Source organism: Colias eurytheme, chromosome 26 (genome assembly GCF_061535395.1).
Source record: "Colias eurytheme isolate Ceu_HAF_F1 chromosome 26, ilColEury1 Martin Lab GWU primary, whole genome shotgun sequence".
In the NCBI taxonomy this organism is placed as follows: domain Eukaryota; kingdom Metazoa; phylum Arthropoda; class Insecta; order Lepidoptera; family Pieridae; genus Colias; species Colias eurytheme.
This window is the reverse complement of record NC_143005.1, coordinates 9387931-9406814: the sequence shown is the minus strand read 5'-3', so window position 1 is coordinate 9406814 and position 18884 is coordinate 9387931. Positions and strand designations below refer to the sequence as shown.

General features: G+C 33.7%; 2 protein-coding genes across 2 annotated transcripts; one reads left to right on the top strand and one right to left on the bottom strand.

Annotated features, from left to right (window-relative positions):
- Nucleotides 1-1819: 1819 nt before the first annotated feature.
- LOC149897350 (uncharacterized) lies at nt 1820-2823 on the bottom strand. The gene is made up of 3 exons (XM_090116745.1): nt 2789-2823; nt 2529-2705; nt 1820-2003 (listed from the first exon to the last, which is right to left on the bottom strand). Exons 1-3 carry the CDS (start codon nt 2811-2813, stop codon nt 1879-1881), a joined length of 327 nt encoding a protein of 108 aa, XP_089972871.1. The 5' UTR covers nt 2814-2823; the 3' UTR covers nt 1820-1878.
- Nucleotides 2824-4117: 1294 nt separating this feature from the next.
- On the top strand, nt 4118-13561 carry LOC149897349 (NEDD8 ultimate buster 1-like). Its single transcript, XM_090116847.1, has 13 exons — nt 4118-4321; nt 4455-4711; nt 5123-5223; nt 5504-5625; nt 6631-6788; nt 8458-8654; nt 9193-9317; nt 9868-10031; nt 10529-10697; nt 11251-11325; nt 12127-12250; nt 12607-12679; nt 13435-13561. Exons 1-13 carry the CDS (start codon nt 4196-4198, stop codon nt 13559-13561), a joined length of 1818 nt encoding a protein of 605 aa, XP_089972973.1. The 5' UTR covers nt 4118-4195.
- The last annotated feature ends 5323 nt before the right edge of the window (nt 13562-18884 follow it).

The following is an 18884-nucleotide window of genomic DNA, read 5'->3' as shown; positions in this document are numbered from 1 at the left end:
AAAAATCCTGCAGATGAGAGAAATCCATACTAATATTATAAATGCGAAAGTAACTCTGTCTGTCTGTCTGTTACTCAATCACGCCTTAACTACTGAACCAATTTGCATGAAATTTGGTATAGAGATATTTTGATACCCGAGAAAGGACATAGGCTACTTTTTAACCCGGGAAATAGGATAGGTTTTATCCCGGAAATCCCACGGGAACGGGAACTTTGCGGGTTTTTCTTTGACTGCGCGGGCGAAGCTGGGGGTGGAAAGCTAGTGCTTTATAAATCGAATTTCTAATAAAATTTAACCTCCAATTTCACGTGACTGTTTACACAGTCTTTGTTCAATTTTATTATTTCAAATAAACCTAATTTTTACAAACATAGCAAATATGATTATTTTTATCCATACTATTATTATAAATGCGAAAGTAACTCTGTCTGTCTGTCTGTTACTCAATCACGCCTTAACTACTGAACCAATTTGCATGAAATTTGGTATAGAGATATTTTGATACCCGAGAAAGGACATAGGATAGGTTTTATCCCGGAAATCCTACGGGAACGGGTTTTTCTTTGAAAACGCGGGCGAAGCCGCGGGCGGAAAGCTAATTTGTTATAAGTACCTATGTGTTAAAGCTCAACATTCTAAAGAGTACCTATATTTCGTTGTTTTATCAAAATAACCGAAAATAACCACAAATAAATTTTGAAAATTTTTGAAAAAGGTGGATTTCTTATGCTAAAACACAACTTGTAATATAGTTGTTAGAGTTACTTACATATTAATTGTTTTGTTTTATAAAATTCACGCTTTTAGCTTCAAGTGGCATAATTTCATCAATTATTGTTCTTGCATTATTGTTTAGACAAAGATATCGTGCGACAAAAATTGGGCTTAAAATGCATTATTTAACTGATATAATTAATAACACTGTGTTATTATAGGTATCTATATTCTAAATAATAATCTCCAGAGACCAGATATCACATTATAAAACTTCACAATCCTGGAATAACTTCCACATAATGCCGTCTAATCTGAACTAAAACTAACTTTCAGAACAAAAACTCAACAATGGATAAACTTACTTTTTTAATAGTTTTGTTTGTGTTTTGTCAACATGTATTATATTACAGACAAAATATAGAATTACAATCTACTACTCACAGAAGGATAGGCTATTTTGTATGCTATTTTTAGAGCCAAAATGAAAGAATAAACAAATCATAAATTATTAACATGCCGGAAAATATTGAAAGTCGAGTAGAGGAGAAAGAGTAGAGTAAGCCTTTTCTACATCATTCTACTGTGTAGGACGTGTGATGAAGTCTATAGCATAAAATAGATAAAGTTTATATGACATGACGTATTCTTTCTTATTCATTAAGGTCCATAGATTCAATAGCATTTAATTCACTTGTATAATTCAATATTGTACAAACGGTGATTCCAGGAATTCACCACGAATCTCATAATACCAACTAGATTTGATCAAATATAATGTTATTATACTATAATACCTAGTTAATCCGATAGTTATTAAACATAATTGTGTAAGTAAGTATAGGTACCTACCTAATAATGTGAAAAGTTTCCAATAAATAATATATTTTAATAAAAAATATTCGCCTTTCTTTCATTCTGTATACATTAAGATGACCTAACAAGAACTAAATTTGTCCTGGCCTATTTCAATTGTTCCCACATAGAGAGGTTATGGAAATGTCTGTCCAAAATATTTTTATTTTTTAGCTTTTGTAGGTATCTACATAAATTGGTAAAATACCTACAGTTACAGGATTGCAAGTAAAACTAATGATTTAAATTGTCTGTAATTTAATCAATTATGAATTTTATGACAAAAATAGTGCTTCAAAATTGCTATTACATTTTATCCAACATCCGCTTGAAAGTTTTTAAATAGACGCTGGCATTTTTCGCCCATGCGACCAATTCGTCGTCGACGTTAGATCGACGACCGTCGTACTCGCTGTTTCTGTGTCTGACGCCTAAAATGAAGAAGTAAATAAATCAGTAGTTCTTTTTTTTTATATTGATATTAATTGTAAACTACACTATGTATTATTTAATGAAATAGGCACCTACTTATAGTTTTGCTTTACACAATTATACATAAATCTATACTAATATCACAGACTAATAATAATATAGCTGAAGAGTTTGTTTGTTTGTTTGAATGTGCTAATCTCAGGAACTACTGATCCGATTTGAAAAATTATTTGGGTGTTGGATAGCCCATTTATAGAGGAAGGCTATAGGCTATATCATCACGCTAAGACCAACAGAAGCGGAGCCACGCGGGTGAAATCGCAGAGCGCAGCTAGTAACAAAATAAATTAGGTTTTTATTCGATAAAAATAAGGATTTTTACAAACGATAAACTTAAAAACTACTCAACCGATTTTTCAAATTCATTCCCAGCCCAAGTTACTTTATTCTTCGCCATAATATTATAGAAGTGTACCTATTATGTCTATTTCTTTATGTTTTACTTATAAACTAATAGGTATTACGTTGTCGCGATGGTCTCCTCAACTCCTGCTGGAACTGCTGCGAGGCCCGTCTCCAGATGCGATGCAGGTCTTCAGCCACGGGTGACCTGGACAGCTGCTGCGCGAGCTCCTGGATGTCATCCATGTTTGCAGTTAACAAAATGTATGATTGGCTCATTTGAAGAAATATAAAAAATGCTGTAACGTGAGATAGAAAATTGATATGGGTATACTTAGTAAGAAAATTGTTTAAAGTTTTGTTTAAAATAGGAGATACTTACTTGAAATTATCGCAGCGCTCATCATTTTTTGTATACAATTCCACCATAGGTATGTATAAATAAATGAGCTGTTTTATTACAGTTTTATAATTAGCTAATAAAAATAAGGTGCGTGAAATTAATGGCATCGCATATTAAATAAAGAGGTAATAACGTAGTTAGTAATAATTTTAATCATAATAATATGTTTATTTTCCTAAGAGAGCTTTAGCTACAGTAAGAACTAGGTAGCACTACTTACTACTTAGCTGGTACTTTCAGTACCTACCTATGTCAGATAATATTATTTATCTATGATAAGCACTTAGCACACTCTGACAACCACAGCTGACAACATTACGTACATTATACTCTGACGAATAGAATACCTAGCTTGTGAGTAGAAGTGAGAATATAGGAAATCATAGTTGATATTATGAGTACCTACACAACATACATAAAACTTTACACAATTAATAAAACATTTCGATGTCGTGTAAGAGCTGTAAAAATTTTAAGCAATAATTTATTGGAGTTGTAAACTAAGTTTACAAAATATTTTGGCACGCGAGTGTACATTCCTACGGGAACAGTATTATTAAGTAGGTATCTAACGATTAAAATCGGGTAGATATTATGAATTCATGTACTTATGTATTACATATTATAATATTACGTGTGACCGTACCAGCTATTCTTGCCATTGAACTTAGCCAATAAAAGCCTTAGAATATCTCATTTACATTAACTAGTATCACTAGACTTTAATAATTTCTCACGCAATGCTACTCGTTTTGCAGAACATATTTTTTATGTTAGTACCTGTACAATTTACCATATTTTGCGGTGAGTAAGATTTTATCTAAAGACTTTTTCCGTTCGCTACAATTTAAAAAAATGTATATAAAGGCAGCGACCAAAGTAATCTTCAGCTTATTAGAATATAAAAAGCTTAATGTAATTGCAGGTTTTATGATAATCAGCCTGAAGAAGGATTATGCTACATTCATAATAAAAATAAAGGAAAATATTGCTGCAATAATCTTTTTTTATAGAATTATGGAAATAAAAAGGTACATTTCTTAGTTATAGAGTAATTGTTGAATTGAATCGAATGATTAAATCTTATAGTATAGTACTAGCAAATTTTATTTTAAAGTATAAAGGAAAGCACAAAGGAAAGTAAGATGTTTAACAGTGTGCACCCGTTTTATTTTTAAGTTGACACTGGCAAAAAGACATTGCCCATTGCCACATATAAAAGAAAAAAAAATCTTTCGTCCTGAGTCCTGACACTTGACAGTGACATTGGCAGTAATAAGCCGAAATTTTATTGATTTGTACTTTGTTGTGAATGAAAAATAATATTTTGATATTTTGCAACTCATCTCCCGTATTATATCTTTCCAAGACGTAAACAAGACTACAATGGAAGCAAATCTGGAGCACGAGGATTTGTTGATAAAACTGCGGGCCAAACTTAACGATGGCAAAATCAAGCTTTGGGAGCCGCCGTACATTTCGGTTGATGGAGAAATTTCACAAAGCTTTCAGGTCTGTAGCTTTCTTTCTATTGTTTCCAATTTACATATGACTATCATATATCAATTGAAAAATAGATCATTGTTATTCAATGCTGCAAATATTGTCAATGCTTAAAAATTTTATTCTTATATGAAAATTTTAGGAGCTATCAAGCAAACTGGCTTCTGAACTATCATTGGACGAGAGTATCATCCGTAAAGGGCTCCTAGAGTTACAACAGCACTCGGTAGAGAGGTCCAAAGCAAATGAGGAGTATAAGGAGACTGGTTGTGCTACCCTTAGGGTAAAAGCAACTGGAAAGGGTGACAAGGGAATGATTAAAGTTATGAAGAAGCTCGATGTGATGGGATCGGAGCTGGTTGACACTGTTGCTGCTGTTCTGGGCATCGAACCTGCAAAGTACAGTTTTTTCCTTACTAGTAGCTCGCCTAAGCTCTGCATTTTTTGCCTTGGATATAATAAAAAATAGCCTCTTTCCGATTTGAGTTGTTCCTTTTCAGCCATACAAAGCAAGATCTTTACTTATTTAATATAACAATTTTCTGTGATAAAAGTTTTTACCAAATTTTATAAGTTTAATTATCATTTTGATACAATTTTAAATGAATTAAAAATAGTCATTTTGATGAGTATGTTATTATCGCTTAATCCATCAGTCCCCGGAATCACAGACACAATAGATAATCTATTGTGTCGCGCCCCGATCGGGGCGCTCGGTGGTCAATGGGTTAAGTTGAATTCAACTAAAAGTTTGATATAAATCACCCTTTGTTTGCAAGACAGCTATGCATCAAATTGCTTTTATTGCAGATTGAAATTAATATTCAACGGCAAGCTAATCAAACCTGACTTACGTTTAGAAGAACAAGGCGTCAAGAATGGGATACAACTGATGGCGCTGATAATGACAGGTAAGAAATAATGAATATTTTTAATTAGTTCAACTTGTATATTTGTTGAATTTTTATTGTAAAATTATTCATACAAATCCCTTGTTTTAGCAAATCTGTAAATTTTAATTTAATAAAACTTATTGCTTATCTATGTTACTATTTATTAAAACATTTAAAAGTATGTACAATAGAGAATTACACAGCCTATTCTCCAGATCAGCTAGTAAATCACACAGAAGCGCTTTTCCTTCCCAAGTTTTCTTTTATTACTTAAAATAAAACTTGTTGCGTATTACAGAAACCCCCGAGGAAGCAAGAAAAGAAGATGATATGTACATGCAGGTGAAGGGCACTTTGGAAGACGCCACACTTCTGTCCGAGTGTATGGATGAGCTCATCGAGGAGGATGAATATATGAACGTAAGTTATTAATTTTTAATGCTCATTTAAACTATAGTGAGTTGTAATTTTATGGTGATGTCTCAAATGAATGTCCCCATGTCTCAAAATTTGATTGTGTATTTGTATTGATTTTATTTATAAATTTATTTATCTAAGGGTTTGCTATCATCCACCATCTCTTGTAAAATGGTAACAACCAGTTTAAAAATGAACTGCTTATTATGTTGATGATTCAAATAAGGATTGTCTTTTTATAGCGGGAAAAGCTCCAAAAAAAATTTTAGAAATAAAATAATAATCTGTGTAAAAATCTGACGAAAGAATATAAATATTGGCTCAATAATGTACCCAATGGCTATATTAAACTACAAATTTCTAATCTATTAATGTATTACGTAAGTTATGTATAGTTTAATGACCATTTATAGTATTTTTATTTCCTGGCAACTGATCATCATACACAAAATATTTCAAGGTATTATGTACATATTAAGATTCTTTTTATTTTTAACCGACTTCAAAAAAAAGGAGGAGGTTATCAATTCGGCCGGTATGTTTTTTTTTTTTTTTATGTATGTACACCGATTACTCCGTGGTTTCTGAACCGATTTACGTGATTCTTTTTTTGTTCGATGCGGGATGGTGTCGAGTTGGTCCCATAAAAATTTTATTCGGATAGGCTGGGCCTAGTTTTTATTTTATGAGCATTTTTGTCTGTATTTGTAAATGTTACAAGCGCAAGTTTGAAGTCGGTTGTTTTTAACGCAGTTATTGACTTGTCTTGTAATAAGGAAACTATTAAAACTATCTTTTATAGTAATTATTTGTGTTAATTTAAACAAAAAATTTCAAAACAGTATTATGTATATTATTATTATTTTTATAGTCTAAAATTCCTAAAACTTTATCGTGGAAATAAATAGCCTAGTGGAAACAAAATAAAACTAATATTAAATCGATAATTATCTGATAGCCCTTTAAAAAGAACAAATTACTAATCCTTAAATTTATTTCGTTTAACAGCTAGAAGACCAAACAGGAAAGTCGATAGATCTACCAAAATCAGAACGTAGGTCTCTCTTCGTGGGCCTGGCGCTGCACGAGAGAGGCCGCACTTGTATCAAGAAACGAGACTATTCATTAGCATTGGTGTTACTGCTGGAAGCTGATCGGCAGTTGTGGTATTATAATTTTATTCTACATTGAATGGATTTTTTGCATTTTGTTTATTTGTGTAAAGCAATGGTATTTACTATTTTATAAAATATCAAAATTCAAGTATAAAGAAATAAGGGTTGATTTTTCAATGCTTGGTTAAAACTTATCCGTTCCAGCCTTTTAAGACGTCCACTGCAGGACATAGGCCTCCCCCAAAGATTTCCATAACGACCGATCACCAGCGGCCTGACTCCAGCGGCTCCCCGCCACTTTGATCAGGTCGTCTGTCCACCTCGTTGAAGGCCGTCCCACACTGCGACGTCCTGTACGCGGTCGCCATTCGAGAACCTTTTTGCCCCAACGGCCATCGGTTCTGCGGGCTATATGCCCGGCCCAACGCCACTTCAACGTACTAATACGGTGGGCTATGTCGGTGACTTTAGTTCTTTTGCGGATCTCCTCATTTCTGATTCGATCACGCAAAGAAACCCCGAGCATAGCCCTTTCCATAGCTCGTTGAGCGACGCGGAGCTTGTGCACAATACCCGCGGTTAGGGACCACGTCTCAGATCCGTATGTCAACACTGGTAACACACACTGCTCGAAGACTTTCGTCTTCAGGCACTGAGGGATTTTGGACGAAAAGATGTTGCGTAGTTTCCCGAACGCTGCCCAGCCGAGTCGGATTCGACGATTGACCTCTTTCCCGAAATTGGACTTACCTAATTGGACGGTTTGTCCCAGGTAAACGTATTCGTCAACAATTTCGAGAATAGAGTTTCCAACTGATACCGGAGTGGGCACAACATGGACATTTGACATGATTTTCGTCTTGTCCATGTTCATGCTAAGGCCCACTTGTTGTGAAACTCTGTAGAGGTCACCGAGCATTGTATTGAGGTCTTCCAGGGATTCTGCCATGACTACGATATCGTCCGCAAATCGAAGGTGAGTGATGTACTCGCCATTAACATTGATGCCAAATCCTTGCCAATCCAGGAGCTTGAAGACGTCTTCCAAAGCAGCGGTAAACAGTTTCGGAGAAATTACATCTCCTTGTCTGACCCCGCGCTGCAGAGGAATTGCCTTTGTGCAATGCTCCTGAACCCGGACTGACATAGTGGCGTTTTCATACAAGCTTCTCAACACTTCGATATACCGATAGTCAATGCGGCAACGCTGAAGAGACCTCAATACGGCCCAAGTCTCGATCGAATCAAAGGCTTTTTCATAGTCCACAAACGCCAAGCATAATGGCAGATTATACTCCTCCGAGATTATACTCCTCCGAAAACTTATCCGTCCAATAAAATATTACACGATAATATTAAAATGTCACGTAAACTGTCAAATACGGACAATTAGAATACGTTTTTAAAATGGTAGTTTTATACATTATTCGACGAATAAGTTTTAACCAAGGATTGAAAAATCAGCCCTAAGAGGAAAAGTGTTAACTGCAGGTATGTCCTTTATCATACAACTGTTATACTCAGACATTGTGCTGTGCGAAATTTTGTAGTTCGAACATTTTAATACTTTATGAGTGAAATTTAGTAATGTGTGTGTTTCCAGCTTTGTGCGGCGAATGTTATTCCTTATAAATCGATTTTTAAATAATAATTTTCTAAAAAAAAATTCTTGAAATAAAGTTTCCTATATATTTTTACCCATCAACATATTTCTTTCTAGCGAGTGCCGTGCCCAAATTCTGAACACGGTGGACAATTACGCAGTACTCCAACTCGACATAGCGTGGTGCTACCTCTGTCTGCAGAGCCTGCAAGCGGCCAATGATGCAGCAGAACGGCTGGCCAAAGCTGAAGTGTCTTTCAAGGCCACATATGGAGAGGACCATAGAAGGCTTATCGAGTTGAAGGGGACTGATGGTGAGATAGAAAATGGTTTTGATCTGATAGCGAAGAGATTTTAATGGAATGGAATTTATGAATGTAGTTAACTATTTATAAATTAACTAGCTTATCGCCCGCGGCTTCGCCCGCTTAACCTAATAAATTATGTACTAAAACCTTCCTTTTGAATCACTCTATCTATTAAAATAAACCGCATCCAAATCCGTTGCGTAGTTTTAAAGATTTAAGCATACAAAGGGACATAGGGACAGAGAAAGCGACTTTGTTTTATACTATGTAGTGGTTACAGTTAATTATTGAGTAATTCAAAAATAAGCATAACTATAAGATACATTCACAAAAAATTGCCAAAGTGTTAATTTTTTATAGCCTAAGCTTTGAAGCTATCTGGTAAATTTAGACAAAAATAGAAACAACTTTATATGTATGTATTTAAGTCAAATTTACAAAAAGTAAAAGCACTTTTTGTCCATGATTAGATTAATGATTAAAAACATTCAGTTCACTTTTCAGGGAAGGAAATATCCTCCATCTGATAATGTATTATTTTTAGCAAATGAGCGTGTCTTGTTCATGCGGCTGTATCTTCTGCAAGGCATTGTGGCGTATCACCAGAACAAGAGAGATCGCGCTGCTGAACTACTCCTCAAAGCGGAGAAGGAACTCACAGACTTGCGAGTGAGTATTTTTGAAGTAAAACTTCTTTAGGCGTGTTGAGAGTAAAATTTCAAGGTCGCGTCATAGCAATACCGTCACATCATAGAGTAAGGCGACGATTTTGGTATCTTGTCAAAGAAGTTTCACTTCTGATACGTGTGCTCGGCACACACGCTCTTTGAACTCAAACTCAAAAATATTTATTCAATTATATTTCTTCTACTTTTGAATCGTCATTACATAATATTTTTAACATTTACGAGAAGAACCGGCAAGAAACTCCGTAGTTGCTCTTTTAAATCATGTCAGTGTTACAATAATTTAATTTTACAAAATATGTAACTGCGTATATCATATATTCCAAAAAACTGTCCTGTGGTTCTTACGCGACAATCCTCCATTTTCATCTTCCGTATATTTATATTTTTATGTTCCGTATTTATTATTTTCACTCAAAGTCATTACTTTGTGAAAATAATTATGCAATCATGCAAATTATTTGCATATATTGATGACCTATTGAGTATACTGGTCCTTCGAGCCGGATCTATATATCTTTGTTTAATTTTAGGTGGACGACGCATCAGTTCAAACACTAATGGAGCTAGGCTGGTCCCGTGGGCAAGCGTGCAGTGCGCTGCGAGCCTGCGCGGGGGACCTGCCGCGTGCGCAGGCGCATCTCGATGACGCACGTGCGCAAAGAGATAGAGCAAGGATACAGCATAGGGAGGAGAGGTGTGTATACATCATCGACCATTATAACCAATACGGACAAAATGTTAGATATGTTGTATGAAAAAAATTTCGCCTAATTACCACAACTGTTATTGCGTTGTGATAAGGAGTTCTTGAGTTTTAAAAGACAACTTATTTGCTTACTGTATTTTAGTAATTAAAAAAAAAATGTTTTCTTAAAAAATGTTCTTTCTCAATTTTTGACGGATGTTTCTAGGGATGTAGGTAGCGATTATCGAATTTATAATCGTGATTGATTTTTTCTACCCAAAAAAAAATCTATAAAAAAGACGGGTTGCACTCCGGGAGTGCCGGCAGAAGTGAAAACTTGATTATTAACGTTGAGCATGTTTGATATCCATCCGTCTTACGCTTATTCGATCAGGTCACGTGTCCTGACGCGAGTTTAAGATTTTATACCCATTACAGAAAAAGTGCTCAACGCCGCTAAAGAAGTTTTCACTTCAAAATTAAAAATACTATTTTTTTTATTCCAGGGAGCAGCGTTTACTCGGCGTGTGCGCAGACGGCAGTCCCGTAAACAAGCGGCTGGTGGAGAGCCTGCAGGCGATGGGCTTCCCGCGCGAGCTGGCCGTGCTGGCGCTGCGCAACGCCAACAACAGCGTCGCTGATGCTGTGCGCGTCATACAGGAGCAGCCTGAGCTGGTGAGTCCACGGGAACTAGAGAACAGGAACCAAAGTCAACAATACAAAGTATAACATACAAAGTATAGCCATACAAAGTATAACATACACAGTATAACATACAAAGTCTAACATACAAAGTATAACATACAAAGTAAAACAATACAAAGTATAAATTATAAAAAAGAGCGTGTGTGCTCAGACCACGTGTCAAAAGTGATACTTCTTTGTCAAGATTCAAAGATACCAAAATCGTCGTCGTTCATGACGTGACGGTATTGCCATTACGTGACCTTGAAATTTTACTCGCAACGCGGCTAAAGAAGTTTCACTTTAAAGGTCAATTTATTCGAGTAGACTTTTTGTGAAGCGCCATCTTTACTTAATAATAAATAAAATAATAAATTTCGTTTGGAATATGATAAATGCGAAAGTGTTTGTACGATTGCTTAGCTTTCTATAAAAAGATGATAAAGTTGAAATGTACTGAATAATATAAATTATTATATCATATAATATTAATTCATACCTGATATTATCAGAGTTTAATTATTAATTAAGAATTATTTTTCAGTTGGATGACAGTGACATGGATGATGCGACGCCATCTTATGCGTCGTTGAATATTGATCAAGCTCTGGTTGATGAGGTAAGAAACATTTAATTACGTCATTTATACATACATACATTTAAAACACTTATAATCTTATATTCCATTTGTAACAATATTTTTATATTTATTTATTTGGCACACCAACAATAGATACATATCACATTCATACAATAAACATTATAAATTCATTAATATTATGCATTTCTCAATAACAGTTGTACACAGCATTCACAACAGTTCTCGAAATTATATAGAATTATTTAAGTACATTAACAAATTATTTAATTACAATAACAATATTTTATTTATATTAACTTTTATGTTAATAATTATTTTTATCACAATATTATTTTATAACAATACTTATAATCTTACATACCGTAACACCGTACACTTGTAATCTTCTACCTACAATCTTATATATCGTGTGTAACATTTTAGTTATAATTTTAACGCCTAGCACACGATCTTTTGGTGATAATTTGGAATGCTCTTGCATTATGTCGTTTTTTTTTGTGTGTGGTGTTTCTCAAAGTTAGCCAGAAGGGCTTCTACATTTTAACGCGGACGCGGCATTATGTCATTATTTTATATAGTATATATACTGGCTATTGTTTCTCCTTTTATTTGTTTCATGCTACATTGCAACCCATTTTCTCTTTCTATATGACATTAATACTTATTACTAACATTATAATCCTTTATTTCTTGTACATACCGTGTGTAACAATCTACTTATAACCTTACATACCTTGTGTAACAATCCACTTATAACCATACATACCTTGTGTTACATTCCACTTATAATCTAACATATGATATAAAATAATATTCCAGTTACAATCAATGGGCTTCACACTAGAGCAAGCGTTGGGTGCTCTCCACTCGACGGGCAACGATGTGCGCGCTGCACTCGACATACTTATGCCTATGAACCCTGCCGCCGCTTGTAATGTGGAAGGTAGATATTAATTAAGTTGTTCTAATATCTACAAGCATTGCAATATTGTTAATCTGTTAAAATTATAGGGAATATACTGACTTCCAAGACACAGTTTTAACTTTTTAATGTTTGTAATCTTTACTTGTCTTGTGTTTGATTTTAAGTGAGTATTAAATTTAGAATATATTTATTTGTCTTCTTATTATTATAACGAGAAACAACGAAATCATTTGTTGGGATTTATTACAAAAACTACTTGACGTGTAGTATTCATTAATAAAAATTGGTATCAATGAAACTTTATTGTCCGAGAACGTAACGTATGTTAAAAATAAAAAGTAACAGATGCATTTAAGCAATAATTGTTTTTCCAGTTGAACCCCCGAACCCTTCGACCAGCTCTGGCGTCAACCGCAAACGGCAGAAGAAAGAGGAGAGGTTAAGGAAGTAAGTTTTTCAATATAATATGCAAATATGTATATTTTTGTAAAAAAAAGTATCTTCTCAACACGTGTGTCATATTATAAATCAATTAAGACTTTATTTGAATTTAAACTATTTTAATAGTAACATACAGCTTTCCTAACGTGTATCTGCTCCTAGTTTTTATATCGACATTGAATTCACATTTTAAAGATATATCCATGTCTTTAAAAGCTCTCTTTTCTATCTATACCATATTGGGTTTTGAATTAGAACTCAAACAATTAACCCTTCCCCGATATCCATACAACAAAAAATAGAATCTCCTTACATACCGTGTGTAACACTCCACTTATAATCTTATACACCGTGTGTAACAATCCACTTATAATCTTGTACACGGGTAACAATTTGAAAATGGCATTTTACAAAACTTTTTAGTTACAATCTCAATACATGACACAAGCTGAACTAGATCCCGCTTGTGTTAGTGGACTCGGTGTTTGGTTGGTAGTGATCCTGACTTGGAAGTCAGGGTCACTAGGAAGTCAGCCAGAGGTCGTGGGTTCGATTCCCACCCGGGGCAAATATTTGTGTGATGAACATAAATGTTTGCTCTGTGTCTGGGTGTTAATTATCTATATAAATATTTATTTAAATATAATAAAACAAGCGAAAACTTATTATTATGGATTAGATCGTGCCGTGTGTGAAAATTGTCCGAAATATTTATATTTTATTTTTATATTTATTTATTCAAATAAAATTTGTATGAACAGAAAGAAAGCCCGCGACATGGCAGTACGTCGTCTCCGACAGAGCATCCATCAGGAGGATGACGATTATCTCACAAGCACTTTATCTGAAGAGGAACACTATCTTGTGCAGTACAAGTCGCTGCTGTAAAGGGGGAGTTGTATTAGAAGGGGGGGGGGATATAGAAAAAAAGTTTTTTTTTAATGTATAACAAAGTATTCTTTACTTACTTGAAATACAAAGTATTCCACAATCCTCACGTATAGTTATTTCTGCATTTGCAAAGTTCTATTTATGTTGATTTTTTTCTTTTTTTAATTTATAAGTTTATGTTTCTACAATCTTATTTTTAGATAACTGCGGTAAAACTCTGTATTATATTTAGAAATTAAAGACTTCATATTTAACACGCGTTATTCATGTTTTTAATTTGTTATAGACAACATATTATTATGTTTAACATCATTAACATCATTATTACGGCGACACATGTAAAATTTGGAAATTTTTAAAGACTTTAGGAGTTGGTAAATCCCAATCAAATAACCTCCCCCCCAATATTAATATTGAATTGTTAAACAAACATTTTGCATCTTCTTCCCATCTTTGTCCTGATCAAAAAAGGTCAACACTGCAATATCTTTCATCAACTGCAACTCCTACTCATCCACCGTTCTATTTTAATCAATTCACTGTTAGTGATGTTAAAAAGAATATTCTGTCCATTTCATCGAATGCTGTCGGTTGTGACTCAGTTAGTCGTAATATGTTTGTCCCCATCCTTGATATAATTGCTCCCGTCATAACCCACATCCTCAACTTTTCCTTATCCTCCAGTGAATTTCCTGACATTTGGAAAGACGCTAAAATTATCCCTCTCCCGAAGAAATCTAATCCAATTTCCTTCTCAGATTTCCGTCCAATCTCCATTCTACCTTTCCTTTCCAAAGTCCTTGAACGCCTTATCCACCAACAGTTAAGTTCCTTTTTATATAAAAACAGTATTCTTAGTCCCTTCCAATCTGGTTTTCGTCCAGGACATAGTACGACTACTGCACTTGTTAAAGTCACGGATGACATTCGTAATGGAATGGAAAAGAAGCAGTTGACAGTTTTAACTCTCCTAGACTTTAGTAATGCTTTTAACACCGTCGATTTCGACATATTGCTACAACTGCTTCATTCTATTAACATATCTCCTACAGTGGTTGATTGGTTTCACAGTTACTTGCACGGTCGCCGACAGCATGTATTATTGGAGGACAAGTCATCGTCCTGGTGTGATGTTGTTGCAGGTGTACCGCAAGGTGGCGTTTTGTCTCCTCTCCTATTTGCTATTTTTATAAATTCCATAACCAAAAACTTATCTTCTCTCTATCACATGTATGCCGACGATCTCCAGATATACACCCAGTCAACCCTCGAGAACCTATCCTCAGCAATCTTAAACACCAACACCGATTTGGAAAGAATTTCAACTTGGAGCCGTAGGTACGGTCTGAATATTAACCCAAGCAAGAGCCAAGTCATTATCATCGGTAGCCCCTGTTTAATCTCCCGGATTGACTGGACATACATCCCCAAAATTCATATTGATGGCTACGTCATTGAAATCCAAAAATCTGTCAAAAACCTGGGGGTACACTTTGACACGACCATGTCTTGGTCGTATCACATAAAAGAGACGAGTCGCAAACTTTACGCAGCGGCAAGTTCTCTTAGACGTTTACGGCATTTCTTACCGATATCTACCAAAATTATGTTAGCTAAATCCTTACTACTTCCGCTCCTTGATTATGCTGACGCCTGTACCACTGATCTTAGTGAAGAGCATTTAAATACACTTGAGCGTCTCCAAAATTTCTGCATTCGTTTTGTTTACGGTCTTCGTAAATATGACCACGTATCCCAGTTTCGCAATAAACTCAAGTGGCTTCCTATAAGACTTCGCCGGAATGCAAATGCGTTGAAGCTGTTATTTTCCATCCTCTTCGATCCCAATTCTCCCTCCTATTTAAAAAAACAATTTAAGTTCCTTGATTCAGGTGTTTATACTCTCCGTTCCGCTGATAACCTTCTCCTTAGTTTTCCTCCTCACCACACTAGTTTCCTTGGTAAATCCTTTGTCATAACCGCTATCAGACTTTGGAATTCTTTGCCTATTGCTGTTAGACGAGCTTCCTCGAAAACTTCCTTTAAAACTCTTTTATATAAATATTTCTCTAATTTAGCTTTTCCTTCTAAATAAATATGTATGTATTATATTCCCTCTTCTTTTTCATATAATATGTATTTAGTTTATTCTCTATTATCTTTACTTTTATTGCCGCCCGTGTACCTATAAATCATTAATTCATTATCCTTTACCTTGGGCAGCCTGGAAGAGATCGCTGATAAGCGATAAGGTTGCCTTATGTGCTATGCATGTTTTCCATTTCTTTTAATATTATGTAATGTAATGGTACATAAAATAGTTAAATAAATAAATAAATAAATAATTTTAATCCGTCAGTCCTCGGATCACAGACACAATAGAAAATCTATTGTGTCTCGGCCCGATCGGGCCGCTCGGTGGTCAATGGGTTAAAGTCTTTAATTTCTAAAATACTGATTATACAATGCTGCAAATCTAAAGTTATAATAAATTGTGTACAGTCAGAATGACATACTATATACATAAGAAATAATATAAGTATCTATTTAAGGGCAGTACCTATACTGCCGTAGCAAATTTACTTGCTACCAATTTAACTATTTATTTAGGTCATAAGTCCTAAAAGATAAAATGTCATCTTAAATGTTACTATTTCTATAGGGTTCTTATATATAAAGACGATTCTAAATAATATATAATTAAGATATATATGTATGTTACATTGAATATGCACTCTTACGAAAAGAGCGTAAAGGCAAAATTTGTTTGTGGAAATTATTTATTTCTACTCTTCAGTAAAAAAAAAAAATCTTTTAAGGATATAGTAATTTTAACATTGCATAATCAATTGGCTATGTTACTATATTGATGTTGTAGGTTTAAAATTTAAACTCGTGTTAAGTCTTAGGTTTAAGTATGGTCAATAATATATTAAATCGACCAGTGAAGTAAATTATATACATATTATGCTTCATTGGGAGGCTTTACTGTATAACTGTTTACAATATAAGTGTTTACTATTAAGATAGGTGCACAATTTAAAATAAAAATTAAATTTCTAAGGTGTTTTCAACAAAACCGGTTATAAGTACTCTTATGCTACGGCCACACTACCTTACCGTCTACCGGGCTGTTACCGCAATAATTATGGCATTATTAAAAAAAAATTATGGCATTATATTACCGTCTAAATTACTGCATGAACTGATGTGGTTATGATTACTCCGTTTTTTATACTTTGGTACATTTCAAATGGTTAAGATTAAATTAATTAATAAGTTATAATAAATAGAAATTAATTAAGATTTTGTTACCGTAATTGTAAACGAATTTGAAAGAGTGAAAATGGCGGACAATGTAAAACATATTTTATTTTGACGTTAGTAATTAATTCGTAAAATATTTTTTGCGTATAGAATATAGATAAGTATAATTTATAAATCTCACGTGTGTTTAAGATTAATATAAATTTCAACGGACAATACATAAAATTTCTTATTGGAATTTATACATAAGTGTTACCCGCGGCATTTACTGCGTTTTTTTTAAGTGTTACATGGTTTAACCATTGACCGAAATTTGGCCTATTTAACATTATAAGTTTCATCGCAATCGAATGAACGATATTTAGGTTTGCGGGACAAACATATATATTTTTTTTAATTTATAAGATAGGAAATATTCGCTCAATGGTTAGAAGTGTTGACTACATTCGTAGGTAGTGGGTTTGAGACTGATAAAAGGACTTTTAAATTTCAAAGAATTTAATTATACAGATATTTGTATATCTTATCTACAAAATTTTATAGTGGTCCCGTTTTTGTAAGAAAAAAAAAGATTGTTTATAATGAGAAATGAGTTAAGGTAGATTATATGAATTACATCTATTCCTGTCCGCACAAGGATTTTTTCGTTTTTACTACAAAATTTTGTTGCGTAAAATTACGAAAAAAAATCTTTTATTTAAATTATACTATAATAGACTGGGGTAGAAGCCTTTGAAAATAATGAAAAGATAAAAAAAATCGCAGTCGGATGAAACCCATTAGAAAAGGAGGGGAATATGATAAAAATGTAAGGAAAAATAAATTACGGTCAATCCGAGTTCGGGAAGCGGGAGGGGGGAGCTTTTAAGAGAAAAAAATGGTTTCTCTCGATTTCCGACTAAACTACAAGTCCTATAGAAAAAAGTTCAATGGCAAAGTTGTAGGTAATTAAAAGTTCTACAACTTTTGTATTCACAATTTTTTCACATAACCTAAAAATTTAGGTGAAAAATTCAAAAAACCAAGTTTTTGGTCTTTTATTTCTATCTACTTCAAAATTTATTTTTTTTCTACGAAATTTAGTGGAAACTTACTTTATTATGTCCCAAATACACTGTAATTTATTTGATTGAAAATATTTATTTTTTCGCCTTATTTTGAATTAATACCAAAAAAACAACCTAATTTTCAATCGAAAAGTCACCCGTCAAAATATCAGCTTTTTTCAAAAACTTAGGGTGCCTTTTATTCATTGAAATCTCTACTTTCATATGGTGTAAAAAAAAATAAACACCACTATAGTAAATGTTCTCAGGAAATGCATACAAACAGTGTGATAATGAGCTTTTATTAAATCAGGCACACTTCTTGAACTCTATATCTTCTCTTGTATCGGCTTTTCGGTAATATTTCAAAAGAAAAATAATTATCTGTTCTAAGTTTAATATTTTACAGCATATTCAAAAGCAAAATGATGTCGATAAAAACATTTCAGGTAGTTCGAGAAGTGTGCCTGATTTAGTAAAAGCTAATTTTCAGACTGTTTGTATGCATTTCCTGAGAACATTTACTATGGTGGTGTTTATTTTTTTTACACCATATGAAAGTAGAGATTTCAATGAATAAAAGTCACCCCAAGTTTTTGAAAAAAGCTGATATTTTGACGGGTGACTTTTCGATTGAAAATTAGGTTGTTTTTTTGGTATTAATTCAAAATAAGGCGAAAAAATAAATATTTTCAATCAAATAAATTACAGTGTATTTGGGACATAATAAAGTAAGTTTCCACCAAATTTCGTAGAAAAAAAATAAATTTTGAAGTAGATAGAAATAAAAGACCAAAAACTTGGTTTTTTGAATTTTTCACCTAAATTTTTAGGTTATGTGAAAAAATTGTGAATACAAAAGTTGTAGAACTTTTAATTACCTACAACTTTGCCATTGAACTTTTTTCTATAGGACTTGTAGTTTAGTCGGAAATCGAGAGAAACCATTTTTTTCTCTTAAAAGCTCCCCCCTCCCGCTTCCCGAACTCGGATTGACCGTAATTTAT